This window comes from Triticum urartu, chromosome 5A (assembly GCF_056163025.1).
Source record: "Triticum urartu cultivar PI428250 chromosome 5A, HENAU_Tu73, whole genome shotgun sequence".
Taxonomy (NCBI): Eukaryota; Viridiplantae; Streptophyta; class Magnoliopsida; order Poales; family Poaceae; genus Triticum; species Triticum urartu.
The window spans coordinates 28,614,480-28,628,677 of record NC_141877.1 but is presented as its reverse complement, the minus strand read 5'-3'; the positions used below and the strand labels follow the sequence as shown (position 1 = coordinate 28,628,677).

Sequence of the window (14,198 nt, the reverse complement as noted above, 5' to 3'; positions counted from 1 at the left end):
TACGTACGTGATCTCTCTCTTACAAAATAAAATAAAACAAATGTCGCATATAATATGCTTATAGTGGCGTGGACTTGTGTGAGTACGACCCCTTGTAATCTACAACATCATAGCCACACACACAGCTAGCAGTGGGTGTATTTACCAAATTTCAGGTTCCACACACATCGTAAGCATCTAAAGCCGGGCACCCTAAAACTCGCCCGGGCAGACGGCCGGTCAGTGACTGATAAGAAAAATCAACCCAGATAGGCGCCTCAAACGCCTGGGTTGACCGACACCGTTCATATCCAGCCCAAATATAGGGCGATTATGGGGAGGCCCAGGCATGTCCGCCACGTTGGACTGACGACGCAGTCCCACATGGAATCACCCAAAAAAAAACCAACAGTCCGTGTCCATCCACCTCTGCGTCGCTCTTCCCACGTTGTCCGGCTTTGCCATGGCCCGGCAAAAGAAGATGATGTATACTATGCTCATGCCAAAACGCCTTCCAGATTGAGGAGGAGATCTGGGCTAGGCGCGCCACCTGCATCGAGCTGGCCTCCCTCCAGACTCTTCGGAGCCGGAGGAGAAGGAGCAGCAGCCGGTTCCGATGGAGGTGGCGGATCCGGAGGAGGACGAGCCAGAGGAGCCGGAGCACGAGCAGGCGCCGGCTACAGGCTTCGGCATGGAGGACGCAGAGGCGGACTTTGCGGTTGCCCAAGTGGCGGAGATGACGGAGCACCAGGCCACCCTAGAGTCCATCCAGGATGTGGCCTATGTCGATTCCAACCAGCAGTTCATCCGACAGGAACGGGCGGCGACCGACACGCTTTTTGCCGAACTTGACGCGGAGCCGAAGGCGGAGGACAAGGCGGAGCAGCCGGAGGAGCCGCAGGAGCTGGAGTTGCGGCTATCGCCCATGTACTTAGAGCCGGGCACGGAAATAATGGACATCTCCGACGAGGATTAGGGTAGTATATGTTGATCTACGTAGGATTCCCCTGTTTGCTTGCTTTGTATGAATTTAAGATTTTAAATATGAGGTATTCGGATGCAGAGGAGTAAATTTGAGATTTGATCGGTCATTGTCGGGCGCGTCCGCGGGCGTTTAAGGGTCCGGATTTTCTATCCACGGTTGTGGATGCTCTAAGAAAACCTCGTCGGTTTAAAAATATACGTCATTTCTTTGACTAGTTGACAATCACAACACAAATTTATTTATCTTTAACGATCATTTTAGAAGCCAACAATCAAACTTATTTATAGTGAACGTCAAATGTATTAGAAACGACCTATGTTTGTTAGACACAAGTTGTATTATTAGGTATCATTATAATATTATACTTGCATATAGGAAAATCAAAAGCCAAATTGCACAGTTACGATTGTACAAAAAAAGAACATACTTGAAAACAGAGGGAGTAATATTTACAAAGGCAATTTCTTTCAGTTTAGTAGGTTATGTTGAGTAGAAAGTAACCCACACCAGCAAATTATTTGGCCATTTTAACTATACATTTTTATGTGGTTTGATTTTGATTTGACCATATTTAATAGGGTTCATGCTTCTTCTTTTTTAATTCCTGTGAACAAACACCGAAGTTGACAAAATTCCAATGTTTACAAGTCTCTGTTTTGCACATACATTTCTATTTTATTCATGTATTTTGTCTATTACCACGTTCTTAGGATCCTGTCTAATACCATCCAATGTAAAAAGAACGGACGAAGTAACTCTCAGATGCGCACACACTGACACGCCTCTATCATTTTCCTCAGCTGCACCTATCATAAACACACAAGTAAACATGATTACTTAAATATACGATTGATGTCGCTGCTGTACATTTATATCTAGCAGTTATGTATACTGTCCCACTGATTCAATATGTTTAGTTAGCAGTTACTCCTCAGTTCAGCTCCACTGATGAGACTGACTAACCAGCTAGCTAGCTAGAGGCTAGAGCTAGCAGCTATAGGCTCCTGTAGCTAGGTACTCCTAACTGCCACTGTTGAATTCATCCTGCTGTATTGACAGATAGATCGTCCCATGTTGGAGGATCTGCTCCTGCGTAGTCAATCGTGGCAGTTGGCAACTGCAACTGCCCGCGTACATCGATGTGTTGACCATGTCTTCAGTTACTTTTATCTTCTTACTATGATTTTACAGAACCACAAGTCAGTAGAACAGCTCAATTAACCGTCCACCTTAATTCCTTCTCAAATGTCCACGAACGCACTTGGTCAATGACCGGACATGAGAGAAGGGAAAAATTAACCTAAATAGACCCCTCATTCGTCCTTGTATGTTCGGACTGTCCACGAACCCTCATATTTAGATCAAATGTAGGGGATACAAGGTCTCGCGGATGAGCCCGGTCAGCTCGCCATGCGGGACGTGGCTGATTACGGACCACCGTTTCTCTTTCTTTATTCTTTATCTTTTCATCTATCCACCAATCACATGCAAATGACCAACCATATAAGAGAGAAAATGAGAAGTATGGTTGCATGGAAGGACAAATAAGGGCTAAAAACGGATACGCCCGGGCACTGACCAGGCGCGTCCGCGGACGTTTAATGGGACGGATTTGCTAAATTCGGTTGTAGATGCTCTTAGACCGACCATATCCCTGGAGATGAAGACCCACCATCTTGTGGGCCGTCCGTTTCCACACACCGTTTGGCCCGACGTTCTATCTTGGATCTAATTCATCTTCTGGTCCTCAGTTGTCTGGGACAACTTCATGGAATAGTGGCATTAGACAGTTCTCTCCAAAACGCCAATGTTGTGAAAGTGCACATCTTCGGTGATCATGCTCACGGAGTTGTAGATCTAGAAGCAATCAAACATGATTATCTTCCTCTTCATTTTTTGCGGGAAGAATACAATCATCTTCAATAACTAGAAACCCAATGTCACCAGCGCGGCAACTCAAAACTGCGCCCAAACACTGAGCAAAGATGTGGCAACGGGATTGGTGGCGCTTTTCCCACCACACTTAGCGAGTAGGGTGTTGCATTGTTATTTGGCGGGTTTAGCCCTTTATCCGCTTGATCTTTGTAGATAACTCTCTTTTATTATCTTCCTTGCGAGCGAACTCTCTTTTATTATCAATATATCAAAACGAAGACTATTGCATTTTCTTGAGATTTTTTTACAATTTATAGAATTTGGTAACAACGATATTTGATAGCCCGCCACATTTCTTAAACTCAAATCTGCATGATGGTTATGTACATAGAGACCAGTCAAGTATATACTATTATTATTATTCCATTTCACATTGACTCCACAGCTAGCTTGAGAATGACAGAGTGGAGCAAGCCAATAATTTCAAAGCCCTGGATAATAAAGAATTATTGTTGTGTTACCATCATATTGTTGCCGTCACTATTCATAGAAATAGAAACTGGGAGAGTGGACAACACTATAGGCTTTGCATCGATCTGCTTGTCATCGTCAATAAGAAATTCACCTCTCCTGAACAAATTGTACGATGAGAGCAACGTTGCCTTTCGTTTGCACGATTAAATTGAGAGAGACTAGTCATTGTACAAATGGAAAGCAAAAGTCATGTAATTCACCCATCAATTGATTTACAACTCAACTTGATCAAGCTAACTAATATATATTTTTGAAGGGAAAAGCTCATTAATATATGACCTCCACATACGTGCCGACACGCGCAAAGAACACGCCTAGTTAATTTACCGGCTAACAGAGCGTGAAATTGGACGGGAGACCATGCCAGTTTGTGGTAAACGTAGATGCTGTTTCGAAAAGGAACAACATAATTACCCGCAAAAAAAAGGAACAACATAATCATCATACATACAAAACCGCATCCACTAGCTCAAAAGAATTGCGAAACTTCACCCCGAAAAAAAAAGGGAGTAATTTCGTGGGTATATATCCTTGGGTAGAGCTAGGAGGAATCATTGGTGATGTTTTGTCAAATTGCAAAAAGGGATTGGACAGGCGCCGTGGTTGATAGGTCACGGTTATTGACAAGAGATTGATCGACAGGGCTGCACGAACGTCTTGTGGAGATCAGAGCGGTTGCCGTTTTGGGCTGAGAGAGTGGCACCAAAGTCTTGTATGGGTTGTTCCTTCCCCCAGGAATCTTTCTTGTTTTGGACGAGAGATCATTTTTTGTCCAAGAGATTAATTGTGAGTACTGTTGGGCTGCATCTGTGCAAGATCTATCTCTCGACTTGTCCTCATCACCAACGTTATCACCTTCGTCCTCTACAAAACGTACGTCAATCACTTGGTCACAGCCACAGGTTTTTCGACACGACTACACATCACATGTGCACACATCATATCGTATGAGAATTGAATTGTCTATGGTGTTCTCACTTGTTGCACTCCCGCTACATTCTCTGCTATGCCATTTGCCATCCAAAAGGTGCGCTAATTCTCTCTTTTACAACATTTTCTCCGGCGTATTTTTCTAATTTATTATCGACCGGCCGTTTGTCCGTCCACAATAAACGTACGCCAAAAGTGAAACATGATACATGTTCACGGACAGAGAGTAAAACGTTTTGACACGCACACTATTACTTGAATTTATTCCCTACAGTGTACGTATGTGCATGAACCAAAGTTGCGCAGCTGGTACTGTGATGAAGTTATGGCATCGATCGAACAAGTGCACGGGCCCGCCGTGGTGAGGCAGAAAGGGACTTCAATCTACACCGCATGGGCATCCATCCATCGGATCATCTGGATGCCTGGACGTACATATATCTATCTATGTATTTAAAAATATGCAAGTTTAGCGCGCACACACAGCTACACAGAATGCATATATACATATACATAAGCCAAGAAAAAAATTATCTAAAAAAGGAGGATTACCCTGGCCTCTCTGCGTCATTACCAACCTATAGGCCAAGAAAATGGCAACAGTCACACCATTCTGGATCAAGATCTTGATTTCCAAGTGATTTTTTCGACGGTCGGAAATATAGGAAAGAACTTCTGTAAAATCTAGTGTGCAAGGGTTTGCTTGCTGGTGACTGAGCAATTTGGTAAGTGCACACTAACGATGTGGATTCATGTTGGTAGATAGGCATGATGGAGGGGGATAGGGGTATCTGCCACCCACTCATTGTTGCAATCATACCACACACGCCATTTCTCATCCTCCAACCCCCATCTCTCTCTCTCTCCCCTCTCCTACTCTCTCTCTCTCTCTCTCTCTCTCTCTCCTCTCCTAGCCATAGCATCAATAAAACCTGGAAAGAGGAAAGCTAGACAGCTCAATTTCTCCTTCCTCTCTGCCCATACATATCTCTCTCTCCATCGATCTAACCTACACACACAGAGAAAGAGAGAGAAGCAGCAGTAGCACATGTAACCTAGCTAGCCTGCAGTTCTCCGCGCCAACGCTTCTTCTTCTTGGCTGCCGCCTGGTGAACCTCGCCGTAGTCTGAACGGCTAGGGGGGCAGCGAGGCGGCGGCTCCAGGGGATAATCAGGAGGAATGTCGTCGTCGGGCCAGATCACGCCGGTAGAAGAAGTCTGCTACGTCCACTGCAACTTCTGCAACACCGCACTCGCGGTAAGATCCATATGTGTACATGTTGCCTGCATAATCTCTCTCTCTCTCTCTCTCTCTCTCTCTCTCTCTCTCTCTCTCTCTCTCTCTCCGCCCTCCCTCCCTCCCTCCCTCCCTCTCTCTCTGTGATATAGATCTGCCTAGAAAAGAGAGATTCCTCGGGTGATTGATCGGTTGACCAATTTTTGGTCATTCTAATGTTGTAGAGTTATGAGTCTTTGTATAGTGTTTCTTTATTTGCAAAATCCAATCGCCTTCTAGATTCTCTACCTGATTATATATAGTGGATTCTTCCTTTTTTGCGTTGTTGCCAGTTTGTTGGAGAGTTGTCTAAACAAAACCAAAAGGACAACAATCCTATGCGAAGAAAACAGGAAGCATTTCCCCCCTTCCTTAATTATGCTCTCTATTTTTCCTTGTGGAATTTCAGTTTCAGTTAAAAAGAACATTTGTTTAGGCCCGTCGGTGCACTTATCCAACAATTTATAGAACTGTTTTCCAATTTGATTTTTATTATTATCATTCTTCAATATATAATATTTGCATGGAGCATAAAAACCTCATGCAGTTTCCTTGTGTTTCATCATGTGAATCACTGGATTTGAATACACTTGAAATAATAGAGAACAGTGTCTCAACATACAGATAATATCAAATACTAGTAGTATTGTACACCATGCATGTGCCAAAGTTAATGCTACTTAAACATTATAAATGCATGATCTTTATAAGATACTATTGTTGATACATGAGTTGCAAGTCTAAAGTAAGTAAGTCTGTTGATTGATCCCTTGTTCTTCCACAATTTGATCTGAAAGGTTCTCCTTATTGTATTTTTGGCTTCTCTTTAGCCCTGATAAGTTATATGCATGCGTATCAACACATTTATATATATATAGATCACAATCAGATAAGTAAGTACTATGTTTAACTTATTGGATTGTTTAGTCTCAGTATAGATATGTCTATGAAATTAATAGGTGCCATTGTGCCACGTTCAAGCTAAGTGACCATTTACACATGAATAATTTCGTTATATATATAACATAGAATAGTTTGTACGTTTTTTACATATATCATTTCAGTTTGTATTGGCATGGAATAATAAAGATCCTTTTAGTGTTTGGAAGCCTTTCTCGTGAAATTAATTAGAACAGATCTTCCTAGTTCTCCTGCCTAATTTGTTTTTGTTTTGATATTCGGATGCATGGAAATGAGGTCTTCACAAAAAAAGAAAATCATAAGAAGATCAGTCCAAATAGTTAGTCTTCACATAATTTACGATGTTTACCAGAAATAATTATTACTTATCAATCACCATAGCCTTCCTCTTCTTAGGAATTCATAATGTTTTATCAGCAAGAAATTAATATTGATTGTATTTGACTGCATGTCAGGTTTCCCTCTTCTTCATGCATGCTTGTGATGTTTAATTATCATCGAGTTTAATGTTAAGCTATTCAGGTAGGGGTAAAAGAAAGTTTGGACTCATTTATTTTGGTCCTTGTGTGTAAAGATATTTTGGTGATAACCATGAACTCAATGTGAATATAAATGAACAATTGGCAACTAAATTCAAACCATGCGACAAACCTCCACATCATGCTTGCTTAATTCGTCGAAAAATACTGCACCCAATGTTAATTACTCATCATAGTTTTCCATTATATGTTGAGAAGTACTACTAGGTGGTTATGTTAGCTTTTACCTTGATCATGCATCCAGGCACCACGGATAGTTAATGTCAAGCATGACCTGCAGTTTTTTTTTCATTTGGTCAGTTCATTTATTTGAGCTTCACATGGGCAAATTAAATGGCTACGCGTTTCTAGTACTTCTGTGATTTCATGACACGATCACGGCCAATTAATCATTCACTAACTAGCTAGTACACAATCAGTTGGTAATCTTGCTAAATAATCATGTTGCTAATTCGAGCGTCAAGGTTTAATTTGACTCCATGTGTTCAGAAAGTTATTAACAAGGGTTTCTTTGCATGAAGAAGAGAGAGAAAAGACCACACTACGAAATCCATCGGTCGAAAAAAAAGGATTTCTTTGCATAGATCACTAACATTTTTTAGATCCTTATGGATCTTCCCCTACTGAGCCTGAGTAATAATCAATTTTCCACCTTATAATTAATCAGCAAGGAAAATACTAATGAAGAAAAGATGAACTCGCATGTCACTTCATTTATTTTTCAGACAATCTTATGAAGTAGTAGTGGGTGAGTTTAGCTACGTTTCTTACATATGCTGTAGGTTTACCACGGGAAAAACATTGAAGATTTTTTTTCATAATCTAGCTTTACCCGCGGAGCTTAATTATGATTAAGCTAAGCTATTTTTAAAACTACTTGTGAGATAAACCCAAGATGAAGTCGGAGGGTACCACTGTAGCTTGTATACATATCTGTGAGAGTCTGTGGAGTATATATGCTGGACCTTGTGCGTGCATGTGAGTGTGTGTGAAGTGGCCTCTGCATGAAGGGTCACTGTCTGATGCATCTTTTCCTTAGTGTAGGGGACACCCACACATCTCTATTGCCTTTGTACTACTACTACTATACTAGTTTATCCCCCAAAAACAATTTAGCAGGGACAGACAATGAGATTGTCCATGCACTGTTTACCATGCCACTCGCTCACAAACATACAAACACACACAGTCACACTCGCACATGTGTGTGTGGCAGAGCTTTTTTTTTTGACATCAAGTGTGTTTGGCAGAGCTAATTAATCTGGCACAGCATGCAATTAATCGGTCTTGTGTACCATATGTATATGTATAGGTGTGAGTGTGTATATGTATGTGCATGGGCCAAAATACCTACATACACAATCATTGGTAGTGGTCATGCATGGGCTTGTTTATCAATTATTTCTTACGGGAGCGAGTGCCCAAAAGGAAGAGATGAAAAAAGCACGAAAGTGATCAGCCATGATTCTCAATATCCCAGATGCTGCAGCCATTGTCGTGCTCCCAAAAGGTGAAAGAAAAATGGGTATCCAATACATAGTTCAGGCGAGGCTCTGATAAAAGTCACAAATTGGACCAGCATGCATGCATGCAGCTGGTTAAAGTAGAAACGTGCAAACAAAGTGAGACGAAAGCAACGAGGGCTTCATATACACCTGGTCTGAAATCTAATCGCAGGCCTTTTCCGATCCACCTTGATCTTTGGTTTCCTCCCCCATGCACTTGTCTTTTTGCTTTGGATCAACATATGCTCTGGATTCTAACATATGGTTGGTTAATTCTTGGAATATTGGTTTGTGTGCAGGTGAGTGTCCCTGGGAACAGCATGCTCAACATTGTGACAGTCCGGTGTGGGCACTGCACAAACCTACTTTCCGTGAGCCTGAGAGGGCAGATGCACTCACCAGTCCCTCCCGCACCACAGGTCCAGGTTCGTTGACCGATGATACTACCAGCTCCTGCATGTCTGTACATGCATAAATTAATGCACATGGTAATTAATTTTGGTACATGCATGCTGTTCAAATCATGAAGATAGATCATGCAGGTCGATGAACATGCATAGACGAGACGAGCAAGATTCTTGCAAGCTAGTAGCAGTACAATGTGATCATGATTCATGCATACATATGTTGTCATCTATCGATGCTAGCTACTCCAGCTAGTACATATCTCATCAGCTGTAACGACTAATCAGCAAAACAGGACAAACATATATACATTGTGACATGTCACGCCGACTCTTAATAACTTTTCTGTAGCAGGAAAAAGGCTACACAGTAGTGCATGCACAGGTCACATCCATGTCTTCTTAATTTGATGATACTATAGTACCCATAGATCACAGCATGCATGCACATGCAGCTAGTACCAGCATGCACATATATACATATGGATATTAATTAGCTAATTTTCGATCGATGACATGTAGGAGAGTAGCCTGAGCAAGCCCAATGGCATGAACAGCTTCATTCGCGATCACAGCAGCGTCTACAATAACCCGGAGTTTGGTTCGTCTTCTTCTTCATCGTCGTCCAAATTCCGGATGCCGACGATGATGTTCTCGTCGCAAAACGATCTGCTGCAGGAACAAACGCTGCACGCACGTCGTAAGTGTCATCACAAAATTAATCTTCCCATTTTACTTCATCCACCCGGGTTTAGAAGTCCCTCTCATAATTTGGGTTAAATTTTAGCCATAAGTTTAACTAGTCAAATATGATTATATATTACTCCATAAAAATGTACCTTTGTATTCATATTCAAAAGAAGATCCCAATGGTATAATTTTAGGAAGAGATGTAAATAAAATTTTATTAATTAACTAGTTTATGGTCAAAACTTGAGCCAAAGTATGAGGGGGCTTTTAATAAGTTGGTTTATGTATGTTTAGAGAGCTGCTCTTAATTCGATAAATTGCATGCATGCATGTTTCCTAGATTTTCATAAGGAGATCATGCATGCATCCAAAATATAGTTATGATCAGCTAGCTACGAAACTACATTACTGGATTGTTCGTATGAATTGATGGAATGGGATAGGTTTGACTTGGTTTCCTCCAATATTTGAAATAATCATTGCTTCAATTGATGTGATTCAACAGCTCCGGAGAAGAGGCAGCGTGTTCCTTCGGCGTACAACAGATTCATCAAGTGAGTTTCCTTAATATTAATTTCTACTTTTCTAATATTGTAGCACGAACTACTGCTGCTTTTCTCCTCCTGAAGCAATTTAGCTGAAAATATAACTGCAAGAATAGTTGTGCACTATTTATTTAAGTACAATGATGCTAAAATATAATTAATCTAATGATCAGGGAAGAGATACGAAGGATCAAAGCAAACAACCCCGACATTAGCCACAGGGAAGCCTTCAGCACTGCCGCAAAGAACGTACGTCGTAGCATCCATGCATGCATGCATTCTAACATGTTAATGAGTTTCTTTTCTCCATTCCTCAGGCAAATTACCCTAACATCAACTTTGCATATACATTTTCTTTGGCAGTGGGCACATTACCCAAACATCCATTTTGGTCTAAACCCCGAGCGCGACGGTGGCAAGAGGCTGGCCGTCGACGATGCCGCGCCGGCTGCCAAGAAGATCCAAGGTTTCTGTTCATAGACACGGCGGTGGGGAGTCCAAACAACAAGAACAATTGTATCTATATATAGTATCAGTATATCGCATATGTGTATACGTACCGCATGTGAGTAAGTAAAGATGCAAAGGAAAAGAGAAATCGCTACGTACCTTACCTTATACAATTGTACGTACATATATGGTGATCGAGTGAATAAATAATTAGTCTGTCTTTTTATTTTCTTGCTCGCACGTACGCATGCATGGGTATTCTTCTGTACTCGCAATTCAAGGTTAGCTATATCTACTAGCGTGCATGCAAGATGAATTCCCTAGAGTTCACCACTATAGGCTGAGTTCATTAGCTAGAGTATTTTCAAGTTCTCAATCTTGTTCATTTCCTCTTACTGCATTTCAAAGAGTTTTCCTACTTATTTTTTTTTAAATCCATATGTTCCAGGGATCACTTTTTTGTGCTGAAATGTGATGTGCTGAGTTACTGTATCTTGTTAGCTATGTTTTTTGTACATATTTAAGTAAAGTTAAAGTTGCTACATATGATTGAATGATTTTTGACCGGTCGGGTATTACATGAGAAATGAGAAAACCAAATAAGTATTTCCGAGTATCCACCGCAATATGCCAAACTCACAGCGGAATCTAAGAAAAGTACACCCCCCCCCCCCCCCCTCCACCCAGAAATATAAGACGTCTTATTCTGCATGCAGTTAATAATCTAATGTGCCACTGGTTTTTGATAAAGGATAATACATTAATATAGAGTTGATACCAATTATACCTAGTCTCTACACAAACATGATATCAAGAGCTAGTCGAGACATCGAAGATGCACACAACTAAATTAATTTTTAGAAAGGTCCTATCGAGAGGTCAAGGCGAGGTGAACAATCTACTGTAACAAAACATAACATTTACCACCGCCATTGGCAACACCAAGATTACGAGAAAGTTTGCCAACAATGACGCCATTAGGAGAAGGGCATGAACACGGTCGCCTGCGGATTCAACCATATAGGCTAGATCATTGATTTTCACCCATGGAAGAACATCTGAGCAGAATCGAGACAATGCCTCCAGCAAGGGAGTATAGACTCCCATTACCAGGTACAACCAATGGAGGTTCCCGGTACTCAAACAACAACACCCAAAATGAAGCCCCTTGTGTTTCTACGGCCAACTTGCCAAGAAGCGTTGCTGGAATGCTCCGGCCAGCATTGGAACAATGGACCAGGTTGAAATTGACACACGGGGCATTTGCTGAGGGGGCATGTCATTCACCGGAGACATCATTGTCGAGCACGCCAACACCTACTATGATATGGAGCAAACCCCAAGTATCACTAAAAAAATGATGAAACCCCTCTGGAGTCGAGCCATCGCATGGGTGAAGGGCAATGAAGCCAGAAGACCAAATCGTGCGCACCACCTGAGGCCACACCTTTAGGGGCCTGAGATGGGAATGATTTAGGAAGGTCAGCCCTCACCAGATCAAGCCGCACTAGATCCACCTCACTACTGCCTACACAAGACACAACACGAGCCAACGCCGACGCCGCTGATAAGTAAGACACGAAAGGCAACATTCCAATGGCCGGCAAAATCCCTGTCACTAGCCGATGGTGACCAATACAGGGTCAGATCCTTCGCCACCGTCATGTTTCCCACGCAGCCCTAGCTGGACGACCATCACTAAGAGTCCATGTGGTCGGCGCCCCGACATCCAAGCTCTGCCGAAGCACACACCATCTAAGGCCTTCGCTTCACTAACGCTCTTCCAACTTTGACCACCAGTATGAGCACAAGGACATGGATGGGTATTCTCTTCATCGCTTTCTTCTCCGGGACAACGATCTATTTCCAAGATCTTTGTTACCGACTTCTTTTAGCTCCGACTGATGACTTTCTGGTCGATGCATCAACAACATTTCTTTGGCTCCAATGGTGATTCGGAGGTCCAAAGGTGGCATCAAGCTTCGGTCACGGCCCTCCGCCAGCCAGTGCGGGAGGTGGATGGTGTCGGTGATGCAACAATAATACCATGGCTTCCCCGCAAAAATAATTAAATAATATCATCGATGTATATATCTGTGTTGCAAAATTACTTAGTGTTATATTTTTTAAAACTATTTCTGTAGGTAAAAACTATAGTCAAAGTCATCCAAGGCAGACTGTGAACAACCGAATACGCCTTTTTTGTTGGGGAACAACCGAATACGCCTTGAATCTATGGACAAATGGAGTATTCTTCTTCTACCCGGGGTGGCTGCACATATCATGTAGAGGTGGAACCTACGTTCATGCACCGGAAAGATTCGAGTAGTGAAAGATACATGATACATCTCTATGAGTGACAAGTACTCTCTTCGTCTCAAAATAAGCAACTCAAGTTTATACTAACTTTGTATTAAAACTAGTAGAAAGTTGAGTCGCTTATTTTAGAACGAAAGGATTAAATATAGATAGAAGGGAGTAGTACAGTACGTGCTGGTCCACAACAAACAATAATTAAGCTAGCAGCAACCGAAACTGGATTAGACAGCACCGGCCAGCATCAGAGCCAGAAAAGGTGAATTGAAATGAGCAGCAGCGAGTAGGTGGCCTGCAAGCGCACGCTCCAATCCACGATCGTCTTATATGTCAGTAGTAACTATACGTACGTAGTTTCTTCCATGAGTTAAACTGGCACGTACAGATCCGGCTGGTCAGGCTCAGGTCCAGATCTCCGCGCAGTGCTACAGTCAAGGAGGCACATGGCATTAAGCTCCGGCAGGTCCAACTGCCGGCCGCCCGGCCCCCAGATCAAAACCGGTCCCTGCCCCGTCTTCTGCACTTCCGATGAACGACACCGCCGTTACCGTGCCTGCGACCGGCAGGCAGCAGCCATGCGTCTGCATGGATTGCATCCGGCTGGGCTACAGACGAATTGATTAGTTATAAGCCTATGCATGGACTGTATGCTCACGTGGTCAGAGTACTATACGAACTTAAGGTTTAAGTTCCAGACCTGGCATTATTGATTGTATTTTCCTGAATTTATTCCATATCTTTCGATGATGTGTGTTCACACTAGTAGAAAAAGGGTCAAACATGAAGCACATTAGTGCCGGTTTGTATTTGAGCCGCCACTAATGTATACATTAGTGCCGGTTTCAACGGTTAGCCGGGCCGCTTTCATTAGTACCGGTTCGTGGCGAACCTTTAGCACCGGTTCGTGCCACGAACCGGTACTAATGAGAGTGGTGGCAGGATGTTGTCAGACTGGGGCCCCTCCAGCCCCTTTAGTACCGGTTCTTGACACGAACCGGTACTAAAGGTCGTCCTACATAAACCCTTCGTCCACCCGAGCTCGCTCTGTTCTTCCCCTTTCCCCTCTCCTCTCTGTTCTTCCCCTCTTCCTCTCGAGCTCATCACACATTTTGCCCAAAATTTATCAAGATTTGAAGGCCCCCATCCATTCAAATGATCACAAAGGTTAGCAACTTTGTCCTTTCATCTCTCATTGCTAGATTAGCTCTTGCAATGCTTTATATAGTGATTAATTTGTGAGTTTAGTAATT

At 42.5% G+C, this 14,198-nt stretch overlaps 1 protein-coding gene across 1 annotated transcript; it reads left to right on the top strand.

Annotated features, from left to right (window-relative positions):
* Positions 1-5,126: 5,126 nt before the first annotated feature.
* LOC125507384 (protein YABBY 6) lies at positions 5,127-10,858 on the top strand. Its single transcript, XM_048671972.2, has 6 exons — positions 5,127-5,560; positions 8,843-8,968; positions 9,470-9,647; positions 10,143-10,191; positions 10,356-10,431; positions 10,546-10,858. Exons 1-6 carry the CDS (start codon positions 5,483-5,485, stop codon positions 10,660-10,662), a joined length of 624 nt encoding a protein of 207 aa, XP_048527929.1. The 5' UTR covers positions 5,127-5,482; the 3' UTR covers positions 10,663-10,858.
* The last annotated feature ends 3,340 nt before the right edge of the window (positions 10,859-14,198 follow it).

Coding starts and splice junctions, on each gene's coding strand:
- LOC125507384 (XM_048671972.2), top strand. CDS start 5,483: ATGTCGTCGTCGGGCCAGATCACGCCGGTAGAAGAAGTCTGCTACGTC. Junction 5,561..8,842: donor TCTGCAACACCGCACTCGCG/GTAAGATCCATA, acceptor GTTTGTGTGCAG/GTGAGTGTCCCTGGGAACAG. Junction 9,648..10,142: donor ACAAACGCTGCACGCACGTC/GTAAGTGTCATC, acceptor GTGATTCAACAG/CTCCGGAGAAGAGGCAGCGT.